A 17025-nucleotide genomic window follows, 5' to 3' on the forward strand; every position below is an offset into this window, starting at 1 on the left:
GGGATAGTCCCTAGGATTTGGGACATCAACTCCTGTGGTAATGACTCATGGAAACCTAGCCCAGCCCAGAAGCACTGCACCCAAACCTCCACCTGTCCCAGACAAGACAAGCTGCCTTGATCATCTACACCCTGAGTCCAATAAGGGTTCAGGGAAGAGGCAGGCAGGCTTCTCAGGTGCAGCTGCTCCTGCCCACCACTCTGGCGTGAGCTGGGTGTTTCTATGTTCCTCCTGCCCTCTTGGCCTAGACATCCAGGCACACCACGCTGGAGCCCTGGGGACAAAATAGACACGGGCCAGCCCTCCTTGAGATTAGTCTAATCAGGTGAGACAAACTGCCTCCCCCAAATCTGGAGACTGTGGGAAGTGAGACAGAAGGCTGAACCCTAACCTAACAGGCAGGTCCACCTGGATGACCACTAGCCCTGGGACAAAGAGCATGGTAAGCCATATAAATACAGTTTTTCAGGGACTGAGTGGGGCAGCTTTTACCCCTTGCTGTGTTGGAGGTTACTTTAACTTAGCAGGCTGGGCCTTAGTTTTCCCAGCAGTAAAATGGTTAAGACAATATATACCACTGCACTCTTTAGTTGAAATTGTGATGGAGGTTCCTGATAAGAATTGAAACATTAATCTGGACATTTAAGCATTGAAATTATGTACTCACAGCTGAGCTGGGCTGTCAATTCCTGCTTTGAAAGTACAGTTTACTCTTAACAACAGGACTTTGAACTGTATGGGTAACATCTACAGTGTTTTGGATCATATAAAACAATATTGATGTAGGTACCGAGAGACCAATAAGTCATCTTGTAAACAATGTAAACTTGGGCTATCAATAATTACAGTACAGTGCTGGTAAATGTATTTTCTCTTCCTTATGATTAAAAAAAATATTTATTTAGGCTGCACCAAGTCTTAGCTGCGGCACAAGGGATCCTTAGTTGCATCATGTGGGATATATTTCCCTGATCAGGGATCTACCTTGGGCCCTGCATTAGGAGCACAGAGTCTTAGCCACTGGACCACCAGGGAAGTCCCCTATGATTTTCTTAATAACATTTTCTTTTATCTAGCTTACTTTATTGTAAGAATACAGTGTATAATACATAGAAATACAACATGTGTTAAGACTATTTATATTATGGGTAAGGCTTCTGGTCAACAGTAGTTAAGTTTGCAGTAAGTCAAAGGTTATATTCAGATTTTCAAGTATGGCGCCCCAACCCCCATGTTGCTCAAGGGTCAACTTGGGTGGAAGCTTTGGTCCAGCATAACATGCCTACGCAGAGCAAATATTTTAACATGTGTGAAGAGCCAGGCTGTTCCAACACACTATTGCTTAGGTTATTCTCACCTTCTGGTGATAAAGCAAAGTGTGTTTCAGGGAATTCCCTGGTGGTCCAATGGCTAGGACTCTACGCTTATACTGCAGGGAGTGAGTGGTTCCAGCATCCACATCAGGCACATTTAAAAGATCAATTATATGGACATATTCATACCTCAGGGCAAGAGCGTCAGGAGACGTAAGACCCCCTTTACTTGTTTGTTGTCTGTGTGCTATGCTTAGTTGCTCAGTCATGTCCGACTCTGTGAATCCATGGACTGTAGCCCGCCAAGTTCCTCTGTCCACGGGGATTCTCCAGGTAAGAATACTGGAGTGGGTTGCCATGCTTTCCTCCAGGGGATCTTCCCAACCCAGGGATCATTTGCTGTCAACACACTGCAAACCTATGCTTTCTACATGTGCCTGGTTTAGTGAATAAAATGATTACCTAGTTTTCACTAAATTAACCTTCACAAGAGGCCAGCAGCTCAAGTAGTTCTGGAAAGAGGCTGTGGATTGAAGATACGCCTAGTGATTGGAGGGGCTTCCTGGCTGGCTCAGCCATGAAGAATTCGCCTGCCAAACAGGTTCCATCCCCGAGTTGGAAGAAAAGCCTCTGGAGTAGGAAATGGTAGCCCACTCCGGTTTTCCCACTGCCTGGGAAATCGAATGGATAGAGGAATCTGGCTGGCTACAGTTCATGGGGTCGCAGAGTCGGACACGACTTAGTGACTAAAGCACCACAGTGATGCGAGGCAAGCAAACAATGGTAAAGGACAGAGCTGGCACCTAGGCAAGTGTAAGTTTCACAAAGTTAAAGACACTATTCTTATACGACACAGATGAACCCGCGGCAGGTAGTGACGGTGGATCAGACGCCGATTCTGAGGAGCCGGATTCTTAGAGGCACTGAGAGAAGTTTAGGGTAAGATGCCATAACTGGTAATACTCTACAGGGCAACCGAAAGCCATCACCTCCAGGGCCACCTTTTCTGCAGGGCGGTTTTTATTAGCGCCTCCATCAGACACGCGGAATACAGGGACTCAAAGAACAAGACGACGCAGTCCAAGGTCACCCGATCAGTCCTGAAGGCCCTGGAGCTGGGGACCATCTCAAAAGCCTTTCTCTCCCACTCTCGACCCCAGGGAGGAGCTTTTTCATTAGCAGATTAACAACCAGCCTGGGGTTGGGATTGGGGGTAGGGGGTGTGGTTAAAGTGAAAGCTGACAAGCAGCAGTTAAGATTCCAAATTTTTCAAAAGCAGACGATGTCCAGTGGGGATTTCCATCAGAAGGCAGTGATAACGCGTGTGCCGGTGCAGGGTTGGGGACGTGCGCCCAAGTTCCCATTCGAAGCAGGGCCACCAGGGGGATTTCGCCCGGAGTACGGGCGTACTGGCGTGGCCTGCAATCCCGTTTGCAGGGGCTACAGGTTTACGGTCCCGCACAGAGAATCCGGGAAACGCGGGGCGGGAGGAAAACCAATTCAGCCCGAGAGCCCACCCAACAGGGCCCCACGCGGTAGGCTCCTCGGCGCCCCGCTGCCTCCGCACCGATTAATTTTAGGAGTGAGCAGAGTTCGTCCCTGTGAGATCCCACGCGAGCCCCTCCAGCGTGAGACCCGCAGCACCGCCCCTCTCTCTTCCTCTCCGGCCAGTCTCCGTTCCCTTTTCACGTGACCAGGAACACCCCGCCCCTTCCGAGGCGTGGCCTCGACGCACGCTCGTACGCACGCGCGATGGCGTCACTTCCTGGCGGCGGCAGAGGCGCGGGGCCTTGCTTCCGCTTTCCGCTGCGGCGCGCGCTCGGTTCTCAGCCCGTTCGGTATCATGGCGGCCACGGCCACGATGGCGACCTCGGGTTCGGCGCGGAAGCGGCTGCTCAAAGAGGAAGACATGACCAAAGTGGAATTCGAGACTAGCGAGGAGGTGGACGTGACCCCCACGTTCGACACCATGGGCCTGCGGGAGGACTTGTTGCGCGGCATCTATGCCTACGGTAGGTGGGCTCGGGGCGCGGGCTGAGGGAGCCCACGGAGAGAGCAGGGGCCCGCCCGGGGGTGGGGCCCGAGACTGGGAGTCCAGCGGCCCTGGATGCTGGCGGTCGGAGGTGAGGCCTAGCCCGGGGGCCCTACCCGCTTTTGTGTCGGCTGGTTCAAGTGTTCTCTGGGCAGGGCGCCGTGCTGGGTCCCGCGGAGGGCTACAGGGTCCTCTGTGCACTCCCAAGTCATTCATTCAGTGGATAACTGTCTTGTAACTAACAGGCGCTAGGACGTGCGCGGCTCTAGGGACTGAGGGCTTAGCCGTGAACCAAACAGGCCTAGGGAGCTTAAGTTGCATTTGGGAGAAAGACGAAGTGCTAATGGCTACGAAGAAAATAGAGCGAGTTAACTGGATCAAGCATGACTGGGGGAGGAGAGAGTTAATAGGGCAGTTAGGTTTGGGGCCTCCCAGGCTGGCATTTGACCTGAGATCTGGGACAAAGCCCGTTATGAGTAGATTATGGTAGAACCAAGCAGAGAGAGAAGCTGGTCCCACTGCCCTGCAGCCTGAAGCCTTGTGTATTTCAAGAAGAAAAAGAATCCTCCTGTCCTGGGAACCTAGGGGCGAGATTGGGGCGCGGGAGGGGCACAGCCAACAAAGCGTGGTGCCAGGTGATGAAGAATTTGAACTTTATTTCAAATAGTTTTTTTTTTTTTCTTTATTTCTTTATTTGGAGGCCTTTGGAGGGCTCTAAACAGGGAAGCGGTGGGATCAGATTACAGTTACAGAGGTGGTCCTGGGTGTCTGAAAACGGGGGGTTGGGGGGGCGGGGAGGTGAGGCGAGGCAGGAGAGGAATCAGGGAATGTTAAGAGGCTTTTGTTCTAGTCCAGGGAAGTGATGATGGTATTGTGTTGGAAATGGAGTGCTGACAGGGTTTGATTATGGGTTGAATGTGAGGCTCAGAGAAAAGTCCTGGGTGTGTGAATAACTGGGTGGGTGATGATGCTCTCTCTTCTGGTGGGGGGCACTGGAGGGAACTCTTACTGGATGAGTGGAGCTTGAGGGACCTGTGAACTATCCAGTAGGACATGTAAAGGAGGCAGCTGGGGAGCCTGAGAAGAGGTAGGGTTCGGGATGCAGATGGGAGTGATCAGCACTTGTGCTTAATGCCTGGGACTGGGACAGACATCTTTTCTATCCAGCAGTCTCTGACACTGTGACAGTTCAGCACAGAGAAGGTGCTGAGGGAATGGGAGGTGTAGAGCCATAGCAGCCAGGCCTGGTAGTGTGGCTGACAGCCCTACCTGCCTCTGGGCACCCAGGACATCCCTGCCCTAAAAACACTGTTTTTAGTTTCCCAATCCATGTGCTGGGTCATCGTGAGGGGTTATGTTTCCTTTTGTGTTAGATAGGAGAGTATTATATTTTAGAAAACTACCAGAAATTGAAGTATGCTGTTTATTTTCTTGCACAATAGAGGGATGGTGTTGTAGTTCATGTAGCTGCATCAAGCAGGAATATGATCCAAGCAGTAGATGAAATGGAGTTCTAGGTGATATGAACAACTTGCAGACTTGGGAGTGGTGACTACAGTATTGATTGGTTTATCCTCCTTTTTTACCTTAAAAAGTAATGTCACAGAACCCCCAGCAGTGAAGGTTATTGTAATGTAGCCAAACAATACACAAGTAATTGGAGTAGAGTGTGAGCCTCCCTCACCCCCATTCTCCAGGAGTAACCACTGACATTCTTTTTTTAACCTCAGGTCTCTGTTTTGCCATGGTGTTCCTTAGAGAGTGTTTCTGTAAATAAGATTGTGTGTTAGTATAAAAATCCCCTTCAGCCTAGTACTTCATTCAGTAGTAGTTTCTTCCGAGCTTAGTATGTTGGACATTGGGTTACGAGTAGGTGGGGAATTTTAAAAAGATGCCATCTTCCCCACAGGGTGCTCCAGTGATGGTTTTAAGTATGCTGTCCTAGTGGTTAGAGCTCATTTTTTTGTTTTAATTTACAGGTTTTGAAAAACCATCAGCAATCCAGCAGCGAGCTATTAAGCAGATAATTAAAGGAAGAGATGTCATTGCACAGTAAGTCTGCTCATGCAGTAGGAGTCAGGTGCTAGTCAGCACAGGAACGTGTAGTTCAGTGCTTCTCCATTCAAACACCTTTACCAGCTCTTGACTTGACTTCAGCTATAGGCTGTTTTTATTTTTGTGTCCTCCACTCTAGAAAGCATTCTTTTTTTCTTTAAGCCAGTTTACTTACCTATCGTTTGGTGTGTGAAACTATTCATTAATACTCTTCTAATAGCTATATTTCTGATTTGCCTAATTTTTGGAGACTCATTTACCAAAAAAAAAAAAGTCAAATTGTAGAAAAGAATTATATAAAAGGTAATTTTTTCCTGCTGCCTGGAACACCCATTCTACAGATTCTGCAGTTCTGTAACCCCGTGATGCAAAGGCCACTTTTACTGTCCTTATCACCTGTTATTTAAAGGTTGTGCCTGAGTCCTGCCCCCTTGTGGTTAAGATGTTGGTTAGGGCATTAGGGTCAGTGAAGGGGGGACTCTGCTTGGAAGAAGCTGCCTAAGTGCTTCTGCAGCCCACCGCCTCAAGAGTACTGCTGCAGCAGGGGTTATATGAACGGGAGCAGTGGCATGTAGCCCAACATTCTACATCCCATTTATCTATGTTTTCTTTACTAGATCTCAGTCTGGTACAGGCAAAACAGCCACCTTCAGTATTTCTGTCCTCCAGTGTTTGGATATTCAGGTAATCTTAAACTCTAATCCTTGGAAATACTTCCTTTACCTTCTGTAACTACAGTGTTCAAGAAGTACAGTTCTTAAATACATCTAGTTGTACTGAATAAGCATTTTTTAAGAGAATCTTAATTGTACACTAATATCTGAGCTAATATCCTGTCAGAAATTCCTTTTTATTTAAACAGTTTTTAAGAAGTTTATTGAAATGCAGTTGATTTGCAATGCTACATTAGTTTCAGATGTACAGCAAAGTGGTTCAGATGTTTGTGTGTGTATATATATATATATATATATACACACATACATATATACTTTTAAAGATTCTTTTTCATTATGAGTTATCTATTTTATATATATTAGTAGTGTGTATATTTTAATTCCAAACTCCTCTGATTTATCCCACCCCCCTACCCTTTCCCATATAATAACCATAGATTGTTTTCTGTGTCTGTAAATTGGGAGGTTTTTTTAACTAGTGGAAATCCTTGTCTGCGAACAAGAGTCCTGACTAGTATACCTCATTATTGCTGGTTATCTGGTTTAAGTAATTTCAGACTTGCTTACCTGAAATCAGATGTATGGTTAACATGAGGTGATATTCAGAATAGATCTGAGTCTGAATATGTGCAGTCTACCTGGAGAAGGGAATGGCACCCACTCCAGTATTTTTGCCTGGAGAATTCCATGGACAGAGGAGCCTGGCGGGTTACAGTCCATGGGGTTGCAAAGAGTCGGACACAACTGAGCAACTGACACACACACACCCCTCTCGAAAATACTGAGGTTCTCTATTTTCTAACAAATTATTTTCCTAGGTTCGTGAAACCCAGGCTTTGATCTTGGCTCCAACAAGAGAGTTAGCTGTACAAATCCAGAAGGTGAGATGGTTAAAGATGGCAATGTCATATTTGCAAGTACACTTGATCCTTGAACCACATGAGTTTGAACTGCGTGAATCCCATTTATGTGCAGGTTTTTAAAAATATATACATACTACAGTACTGCCTGATCTGAATTTAGGTGGTTCCAAGGATAGGAAGGGCTGACTGAAGTCTGTGTGGATTTCTGACTAAGCTTAGGTTTAGGGGTGTCTGAAGTCAGTATATAGGCATCATCCCTAACCTCCCTCCCTGCCATTCACACTGGTCAAGCCAGCTGATTGACTTAATTGAATCTGTTTTTTCTCTTCTGTTGGAGTTTTTTCCCCCGATTCCTCATGTTTTGCCATAAATCACTGGTTTGTATGAAGTCATCTTTAGTTCTGCTTGTATGATTCCCCTTAGTTTTTTGCAGTCTTAGAATTATAATTTTTTTCAAAAAAAAGTCCACTTTTAATAAAAATAATTGTAACTATTTTGTTTTTATAGTGTAAACACTGTGGACATGGAAATGTGTTTGTTAAGATGTTAATATTGTCTCTGGGTGGTAGGATTGTGAATTTTGCATGTTTTGTTACTTTTCTATAGTTTCTAATACATACTGTTTTTATAATAAGAAAACAGTAAAACTGATTTCATTCTGGTGCAGAAAAGAGTGGAAGGAGGAGACTTGGGCTGTCTGTAGTTTTATGATAGAAGTAATAGCATAAACAATACCTGATGGTCACTTTAAATTAGAATAGAAGCAGTCTTTGTTTGGGGAGAACTCAGATGTTTCTGACTTCTAGAGTGGTCTTGGGGCAGACCTTGGACATGAAACTGTGTTTTAATTTAGGGCCTGCTTGCTTTGGGTGACTACATGAATGTCCAGTGCCATGCCTGCATCGGGGGCACCAATGTGGGGGAGGACATCAGGAAATTGGACTACGGACAGCACGTTGTTGCCGGCACACCTGGGCGTGTCTTTGGTGATTAATTGCTTTTGTCTATAAAAAGTGCTTCACTGATAGAGGACTATTTTCATTTTGATACGCTACCTGATAACTTTTTGCATTTGAGTAACTTAAGAAGTGGAGGGAAGGTCCCTGAAATTGATGAAAACTGGTTGAAATGGCTGGCTCTTTACTTATAACCTGACCTGTACTTATTTGGAAATCTAATTTTATAGATATGATTCGTCGCAGGAGTTTGAGGACACGTGCTATCAAGATGTTGGTTTTGGATGAGGCTGATGAAATGTTGAATAAAGGTATGGATAACGAGTTTTCTAGAATTGGGATGTATTTCATGTATTTCCACTAAAATACATGAAGACAAGTAAGTGAGGACCCCTAAGTGACAGCAGTTGCGCTCTTAATACAGTGACTGGGAAATGTGTAACGGCAGCTGTCACCTTGCTTTAGTAGCAGCTGTGACCAGTACCTCAGAGTCTTCACGCCTATGTTCCCTGCACTCCCCTCTCTGCGGTCTTACTTCCACATCAGGGGCCGGGTGGGTCATCTCTAGATACTCTGGTCGCCCAGTGTAAAGGGAATAGTTTCCTTCTCAGGAGTCACCAGTAACTCGTGGGGTTCTTCCCAGGTGTTTTTCTGGTCCCTGGTTCTTGAGCAGTTCTCTTAGAACCTAGAGGCTAATGCTGTCCCTCGGAGCTGCTCTCCACCCCACGTCGGTGGGGCCCCTTACCTGGAGGTCCTGCTCGTCAGCAAAGTTAAAGGTACAGTTACTACAAAGTGAGGTCTCCAGACCAGCGGCATCTTTGTCAGCTGGGAGTGCATTGGAAATACAGCGACTGGACCCCGATCTCAGCAGTCAGGGCCTCGCAGCTGCTTGTCCCCTTCTCATGTGCCTGTCTCCTAGCCCCATCCTGCAGAGGTGGTGGTGTGGTGACCCGAGGGTGAGATCTTTATTCATTCATCCTGTACCCTGTGAAATAATGTAAACTAGTTGCATTATTTAATAGGGAGGTTTTTAAGTCAAGATATCATTGATATGTAACATTTTCAGGTGTACAACATGACTCAGTATCTGTGAGAGATTGGTTTTGAATGGGAGGTTTTTTTTAATTGAAGATTTTTTTGGTGAAAATCCAGATCTCTGGATTTACTTAAAATATAGCAGGTTTGGCCACCTTGGGTGTACGTCCTCAGGGCGCCAACAGCTGGAACTGAGGTATGACCACCTGGCAGAGGACCAGGGCTGTGGGCTCAGGTTTCTGTTCCTTTTAGCTGTCTGCATCCAGGACTCTTGGGTGGGATCGTGGTCACCAGAGCACACCAGGAAGAGAGGAGGGGTGTGAGAATTTGGTCCAGCTCTGTAAGAAGATTGCTTGTGAAATCTCATACCTTAAAACCACAGTGCTACATCTAATTAAATGAACGATTGATGTGCGACTTGTGTCAGAGTGTGCAGCCTTAAAAATTCCTGTGTGTCTCATTCCTCATCCCAGGTTTCAAAGAACAGATCTACGATGTTTACAGGTACTTGCCCCCAGCCACGCAGGTGGTGCTTATCAGTGCCACGCTGCCCCATGAGATCCTCGAGATGACCAACAAGTTCATGACCGACCCCATCCGCATCTTGGTAAAACGGTGAGGATGCCCTATTTCTTAACAGAGACTAAAATATAGCATAGTTGTATCAGATTTTCAGTTCAGTTCTGTTGCTCAGTCCTGTCCGACTATCTGCTACCCCAGGACTACAGCATGCCAGGCTTCCCTGTCCATCACCAACTCCTGGAGCTTGCTCAGACTCATGTCCATCGAGTTGGTGATGCCATCCAATCATCTCATCTTCTGTTGTCCCCTTCTCTTGCCTTCAGTCTTTACCAGCATCAGGGTCTTTTCCAGTGAGTCAGTTCTTTGCCTCAGGTGGCCGAAGTTTTGGAACTTTAGCATCAGTCCTTCCAATGAATATTCAGAACTAGTTTCCTTTAGGATTAACTGTTTTGCTGTCCTTGCAGTCCAAGGGACTCTCGAGTCTTCTCCAGCACCACAGTTCAAAAGCATCAATTCTTCGACTCTCAGCTTTCTTTATGGTCCATCTCTCACATCCATACAGAACATGAAAATTCTTTTGAATTTTCTCTTTTGAAAAGCAAGCTTTTATATATTCTCCTTTGATTCAGTAATTTCAGATATAAAAATTTGCTGATAGTATTTATTTATCAGTGAGATTATTTGTCACTGGGAATAAAATGTGTATTCTATTTAACAGCCAAGCATTTTGTTCAGAACCATATACAAGGTGTGGTTAAAGGTTCAGACAAGCCTGTGCTTGGTCTCATGCAGTGGAAGTGGTGACTCCTGGGAGGATGTGGCCGGTGGGAGGGGTGGGGATTTAATGACCAGACTCCTGTGCCGCCGGGATTCAGACCGGCGCCTGGGCTGTGTGCGCCCTTGTTTGAGTTGGAAGGATGAGTTGACAAAATTGTCTTTGTCCTCCAGTGATGAACTGACTCTTGAAGGCATCAAGCAGTTTTTTGTGGCTGTGGAACGGGAAGAGTGGAAGTTTGACACCCTGTGTGACCTCTATGACACGCTGACCATCACACAGGCTGTCATCTTCTGTAACACCAAGAGGAAGGTACGTGGTTGTCCTGGCTCTTCAATGTCCTTGTGGCAAAACAAAAAGCGAAAATCATAGAACTTAAGACTTTTTCTATTGAGGGCCAGAAGTACGTGTTTCAGGCTCTGGGTACATGGTCTCTGTAGCATATGCTTGGCTTTGCCCTTTAGATCAAAGTTGCCATATGTGATGGGTGGACAAGCGAGTATGTCCAGGGAACATGTGCACAGGGTGTTGGTCTGGTCCTGTGATTGTAGGCTCGGAATCGCTGGTTTGGATGGTACCGGAGCCTGCGTTTTGTGAGCTCCCATGTGATGCTGATGTGCCGGTAGAGCTGAGAACCCTGACAACTTTCCTTGGAAAAGGAGGATTTCGACTACATTCTAAGAAAGATGGGAATTTAAATTTCTAATGAGAACACTGACACACATATATATGAATTTTTTTAATGAGAATTTTTGCCCCAATATTTGCTGGGCAAATTTAAATTTTCTACACATCCAGTGAAGATTGGTGTGAGTTTTAAGAACACTTGTTTTATGAGTATTGTATTGGTCCCGCAGGTAATTGACATGAAATCCTGAATCCAGTCTCTGGTTTGGTTTGTGAGCTTATGGCAGCACCTGTCGATTCCATCTGTAGGTTGACTGGCTGACGGAGAAGATGAGGGAAGCTAACTTCACCGTGTCATCCATGCACGGGGACATGCCCCAGAAGGAGCGAGAGTCCATCATGAAGGAGTTCCGGTCGGGTGCCAGGTGGGTTGGCTGCGCCCTCTGCTCCTGTGCTAGGGCCACAGGCCAGCATTTACGAGGTGTTACCTGAGCTCAGGGAGGTTGCTAACATGCTTGGTGAGCAGGGCAGCCACGGTGGTGTGATAGACTAGGCTGAGGTGAGAACTAACTTTAACTAGAGGATCAGTTGTCTTATTTCGAAGCATATTTTTCTTGTTTCAAAAAAAATGGGGATTTTCTGTTTATCCTTTTGTATTGGCTTTAGCTTAATCCCACTGTAGCTGGCGAACCCGCTTTGTATGATTTCTTCCCCTCAGTGTGTATCAGACTTGCCTTGTGGCCCAGCGTGGGGTTGTCTTGAGACCATTCTCTGTGCTTGGACTGGATGGGTGCTGCGCTGTGCTGGCGCCCGTGTCCTGGCTGTGCCTGTTGGCTTTCAGTTGGTTAAGTGTGTTTCTCAGACCTGCATCCTTACCCCTCTCCCCTTGACTCTTGTTTCATCTGTGTTGAAAGTGCTTGTCTTTCTCTTGGGGGTTCTGCTTGTGTGTCCAAGTTCAGAATTACTAGATGTCTGGGGGATTAAGCCGTTACCTTGGAAGTACCTGCCTGCTTCACTAGGGCCTCTGTCCTGAGCCCTGCTCCGTCTGTGCCAGCTTCCCTAGTGCACATTTCTTCCTGCACATCTGGTTTCCAGACTTAAGCTTTAGATGAATTTCAGGCAACCAGCATAGTGTTGGGTCTTGTTTTTCCTTTCCTTTAAAAAAAAAAGTTAATTGGTTTGTTTGTCTGTGCCAGGTCTTAGTTGCAGCTCGTGGAATCTTTAGTTGCGGCTTGTGTGGTCTTGTTCCCCAACCAGGGATTGAACCCAGGCCCCCTGAATTGGGACCTGAGAGTCTTAGCCCGTGGACCACCAGGGAAGACCCTATTTTTCCTCTTTTAATCTGATGATGATTGCTATCTTTTAATTGGAACATTTAGCCCAGTTTTGTTTAATGTAAGGCTGTTTATTTACTCTTGTTTCTTCAGTCACTCAGTTGTGTCCAACTCTTTGTGACCCCATGGACTGCAGTATGCCAGGCTTCCCTGTCCTTCACTATCTCCTGGCATTTGCTCAGACCCATGTCCATTGAGTCGGTGATGCTATCCACCCATCTCATCCTCTGCTTCCCCCTTCTCCTCCTGCCTTCAGTCTTTCCCAGCTTCAGGGTCTTTTCTAATGAGTCAGCTCTTCACATCAGATGGCCAAAATATTGGAGCTTCAGTTTCAGCATCAGTCCTTCCAGTGAATATTCAGGATTGATTTCCTTTAGGACTGACTGGTTTGATCTCCTTGCTATCCAAAGGACTCTCAAGCACCACAATGCTAAAGCATAATTCTTCGGTGCTCTTATATTTGTTTTTAAATTTTATAAGATAAAATTGTGTATCTTTAAGTGTATTTTACTTGTCATTTCTTTAGTTTGGGTTTTATTCTTGTTATTCCTTTCTTCACTTTTTATTTTGGAAGATGTTTATATTTTATTTCTTTGTGTTGTTTAACTGCTGATGATGCTGAAGAGTTATCAGCAACTGTGGTTGATGGTACTTTTATCGTCTCCTCTGAGGGTATAGAGAACTTGAAACCCTTGACTTTGGTGACCCTCCAGACTTGTGTCGCTGTTTTCATGTGTTTTAATTTACACGTATTTCAACCCCCACAAGACGTTTTTGCTTCATATAACGAAATGGATATAATTCATATCATAAATGCTTTGTGCTGACCACACTCATTAGTCTTATTGCTTTCCTTTATCTCCGAGCAGCTTCCGTCAGGGCTGCGTTTCCTTCTGCCTGAAGAATGTCTCTTATTGCGTTTGTGTCAGCTGGTCTCTGAAAATGTCTACTTCATCTTATAACATCTCCTGATGTTGAAGGAGGCAGTCCAGCGGGATTGGTCCCAGGAGTCCCGTGGACATCAAACTCTGGGCACTCACATCCCTTATGTGAAGTGGCCCGGTGCAGTTGGCCTTCTGTGTTTGGTGTTTATTGGTTGCCATTGTTCCTGTCGAGACACCACTCCTGTGAAAACTGTTTTTTCTGCAGGCTTCTCCTTAGGTCTATTTCGTTTGTGTTTTGTTTGAGTGGTTTTCACCCTCATGGGTCCATGTGTGATTTGGTCTTACTCCTGCTGTTTGGAGTTTGTATGGCTCTTGGCCTCACCCCTCTGGCTCCATTCTTTGCTGTCCCTCTGGAGAGGAGCAGCACCTCTCCTGTTTTTTTGAACTTTTTTTCCTGTTATATTGTCCCTTTAAACTTTGAATGTTTCTAGACCAGTGATGTCCAGTAGAAATGTAAATCAAGTAAACATATGTTATTTAATCCTGTATATCATTTCAACATATAATCAGCATTAAAAATATTAATGAGGTTTTTTGCCCTTTTTTTTGGTACTAAGTATCAAATATAGTGTGAATTTTACACCTTCAGGCAATCTCATTTCAGACCAGCCACTCCAGTGCTTTGGGAGCTGGTGGCCTCAGCATTGGTTAGTGTGGGTCTGTGGTGTGTCAGATTCTGTCCTTTGTGAAGGACAGGGTGGTGTGAGTTGTACTTCTAATTAGAAGACACTGTGTTTGGTGTGCACCAAGATCAGTGAGGCTGGTGTACTTGATTTTTTGTTAGAAGTAAAATGTCCTCAAGTAGTGGTGACTCTAAACAAATTAAATGTAGTAAAGATAGCCTCTGTGTGTGTGTGTTTATATATATACACACACATATATATGTATTTTTTTATTTTAATGAGATAAGCACATGACTTAAGTAACTAAGTAAACCAAACACGCCTTCTGAATGGGGCTTTCTGGTGCTGCCCTGCACACTTCAGCCTGCAGAGAGACCAGTGTGAGGAGCCCTAGTGTGCTCGTAGCTGGTCTGACCCTTTTCCGCTAGGTGATTGTCTCAAATGCCTTTCTTTCTGCAGCCGAGTGCTCATTTCTACGGACGTCTGGGCTCGGGGGCTGGACGTGCCCCAGGTGTCCCTCATCATTAACTATGACCTGCCCAACAACAGAGAGCTGTACATACACAGGTATGCCATGCAGGCTTTTCCTTGGTTTCATTCTTGTTGGTGGATGTACTGAAACCTTCTTTGCTATGTTTACTAAACTGATTGTGCTTTATTCTTGAAGAATTGGGCGATCAGGTCGATATGGCCGAAAGGGTGTGGCCATTAATTTTGTAAAGAATGATGATATCCGCATCCTCAGAGACATCGAGCAGTATTACTCTACTCAGATCGATGAGATGCCCATGAACGGTGAGACCCTAAGTCTGTCTGTGATTGTTGTAGGGAGAACTTCCTGGTTCCTAGTTTGGGGCACTTGAGGTTTTTCCTGTTTTGCTTTGTTTTTATGAAGTCTTTTGTGAGCCTTTAGTTAACTCTATAAATTTTCATTTTGTTTGTATTATTTCTTATTGTTTATCTTTCTTCACTTTCAGTTGCTGATCTGATCTGAAAAATCTGCTCACTGGAGCCTCTTCACCTATTTTGTATCAGTTTGGATTTTGTATCAGTTTGGAAATATTTAGAGGCGGTTTCTATTTAAGGGGGTTTGTGCGAACTCTATTCTCAAGGAATCTCCCCCCCCTCCCCACCTCACCCCAGGATGAACTCTGGAGATGGGGCCACCTTTTCTTACCCATGTGTAAATAATGCATTGCTTTAAGTCTTTTTCATTAAACATTTAAAACTTTTCCCATAAATTCTAATTTGTATTTCTTAAAGTGGACCCAGCTTTTCTAGTGACCTACTGTCTGATCTCCTTTTATTCTGAATTTTGACCTTTAAGATGGTGAAATAGAAATGGTAAGCTGCTTGGTCTCGCCACACTTCCCCAGATTGGTACCCGATCCCATTTCTTAGGGATGGCAGGTGGAGGAGTCAGACCATCAGTACTTTTCTTTGGGTTGGCCTGGGTCTGTGTGCCTGGGTGCAGAGGGCAAGATAGGATCCCTGGGCGGATAACTGTAAGGAACTGTTCACAGCCAGGCTTCTCTGGATTAATAAGCCCCCCCCCATCATGGCTGAGGAGAGGCCACACATAAGGCACCATGGGTGACTCAGGGAGGGGTCAACAGGAAACAAGCCACAAGGGAAGACCCCCTAAGAAGCTCAGCCTAAATCAGATGTTGTCAAGTAAGGAAACAAATGCAGACGTCCATATAAGTGTACCCTTGGGGATGATTGAAAAGCGGTATGTGATTACCAAAGGTTTCATAACCATTAGCCCTGAGTGAAGTTGGTGAAGACGTGGGTGTGTGATGTTCACGTGAGTAGGTACAGACTTTCTGGAAAGCAGCTGGGCTCTTGGGCAGTGGGAGCCATTGGAATGATACTTCCCTTTGAGGGAGTCGCTCTGCTGTCAGCAGTAGTCTGGAGTGCAGACTGCACAGGTGTGCTCACCAGTGTCCCCCGGCACCAGGAAAGGAGGCCTGGAAAGGAGTGTGCATCACCAGGGGCTTGGGGAGGGAAGTGATGTCCTATATGCACTGATGCACATGGGTGGGGGTTATTGGGTGGGTGTCTGGGGCTGCTAGTGTGACAGGCCAAGTGGGTTCATCTGTTCTCCATGGGCTAAGTGTTGGAGTTGGTGTGGAAATAATCCAGATGCCCACTGAACTGAAAGATGCAAGCATACCTGATGGATATTGTTTGGCAATGGGAAGGAATGAAGATCTGGCACATGTTGCAATTTGGACCTTGAAATAGGCTGAGTAGAACAAGCCAGTCACAAAGGGCCACAGAAGTGCTTCTATTTCTGTTCAATGTCCTAAATTGGTAAATCCATAGAGACAGTGGGTAACCAGTTTTCTGGGGGCTGAGAGGAAGTGACTGCTGAAGGGTACAGGGCTTCTTTAGGGGTGATGGAAATGTTCTGGAACTAGAAGTATGGTTGCAAGATTCTATGAATATACTAAAAGGTACGGAATTGTACATTTTAAAATGGTAAATTGTGTGGTTATGTGAACTGTGTCAAAAATCAGGTGGGGAATCTAACACTTCCTCTAAATTATTCTTAAAAAGGGCATGGGCAAGGGGTGAAATACTTGTAAAGCATGTACTTGACAAAAGACAAACTGGAAAATATGAAGAATTTTATGTGTAGGTAGAATGATGGTCCCTCCAAATGTGTGCTCAGTTGCTTAGTTGTGTCCAACTTTTTGTGACTCTGTGGACTGTAGCCTACCAGGCTTCTCTGTCCATGGAATTTCCCAGGCAAGAATGCTGGAGTTGATTGCCATTTCCTTCTCCAGGGGCTCTTCCTGACCCAAGAATTGAACCCATGACTCTGGAGTCTCCTGCATTGGCAGGCAGGTTCTTCACCACTAGCGCCATCTGAGAATTGGGTTCTAACATGACAAACTCGGAACTGAGGGCTACTAATTGTTTATCAACTTCCATTTTTTTCTTAGGACCTCAGACAATAGTGAAAATAAACAAGGAATTATACTGTCAGTGCTGTGGGCAAGAATATGTCCTAGATAAGGAGTCTCTGTTAAGAAATCCATCTGAGGGCTTCCCCGATGGCTCAGTGGTAAAGAATCTGCCTACCAATGCAGGAAACACAGGTTTGATCCCTGATCTGGGAGGATCCCACATGGCTCAGAGCAAACTAAGCCTGTGCTCTAGAGCCCAGGAGCTGCAACTACTGCGCCCATGTGCTCCAACGACTAAAGCCCATGCTCCCTAGAGCTCATGCCCCCCAAGGAGAGAAGTCACACACCACAACTAGA

At 45.6% G+C, this 17025-nt stretch overlaps 1 protein-coding gene across 1 annotated transcript; it reads left to right on the top strand.

Moving 5' to 3' along the window:
• The first annotated feature begins 3087 nt into the window (after positions 1 to 3087).
• On the top strand, positions 3088 to 14989 carry EIF4A3 (eukaryotic translation initiation factor 4A3). The gene is made up of 12 exons (XM_020884411.2): positions 3088 to 3325; positions 5325 to 5397; positions 6018 to 6084; positions 6893 to 6955; positions 7791 to 7923; positions 8124 to 8204; positions 9402 to 9543; positions 10399 to 10537; positions 11162 to 11277; positions 14213 to 14320; positions 14421 to 14548; positions 14731 to 14989. The coding sequence occupies exons 1-12, from the start codon at positions 3157 to 3159 to the stop codon at positions 14745 to 14747; spliced, it is 1236 nt and encodes a 411-aa protein (XP_020740070.1). The 5' UTR covers positions 3088 to 3156; the 3' UTR covers positions 14748 to 14989.
• Positions 14990 to 17025: the final 2036 nt, after the last annotated feature.

This window comes from Odocoileus virginianus, chromosome 17 (genome assembly GCF_023699985.2).
Source record: "Odocoileus virginianus isolate 20LAN1187 ecotype Illinois chromosome 17, Ovbor_1.2, whole genome shotgun sequence".
NCBI classification, from domain to species: Eukaryota; Metazoa; Chordata; class Mammalia; order Artiodactyla; family Cervidae; genus Odocoileus; species Odocoileus virginianus.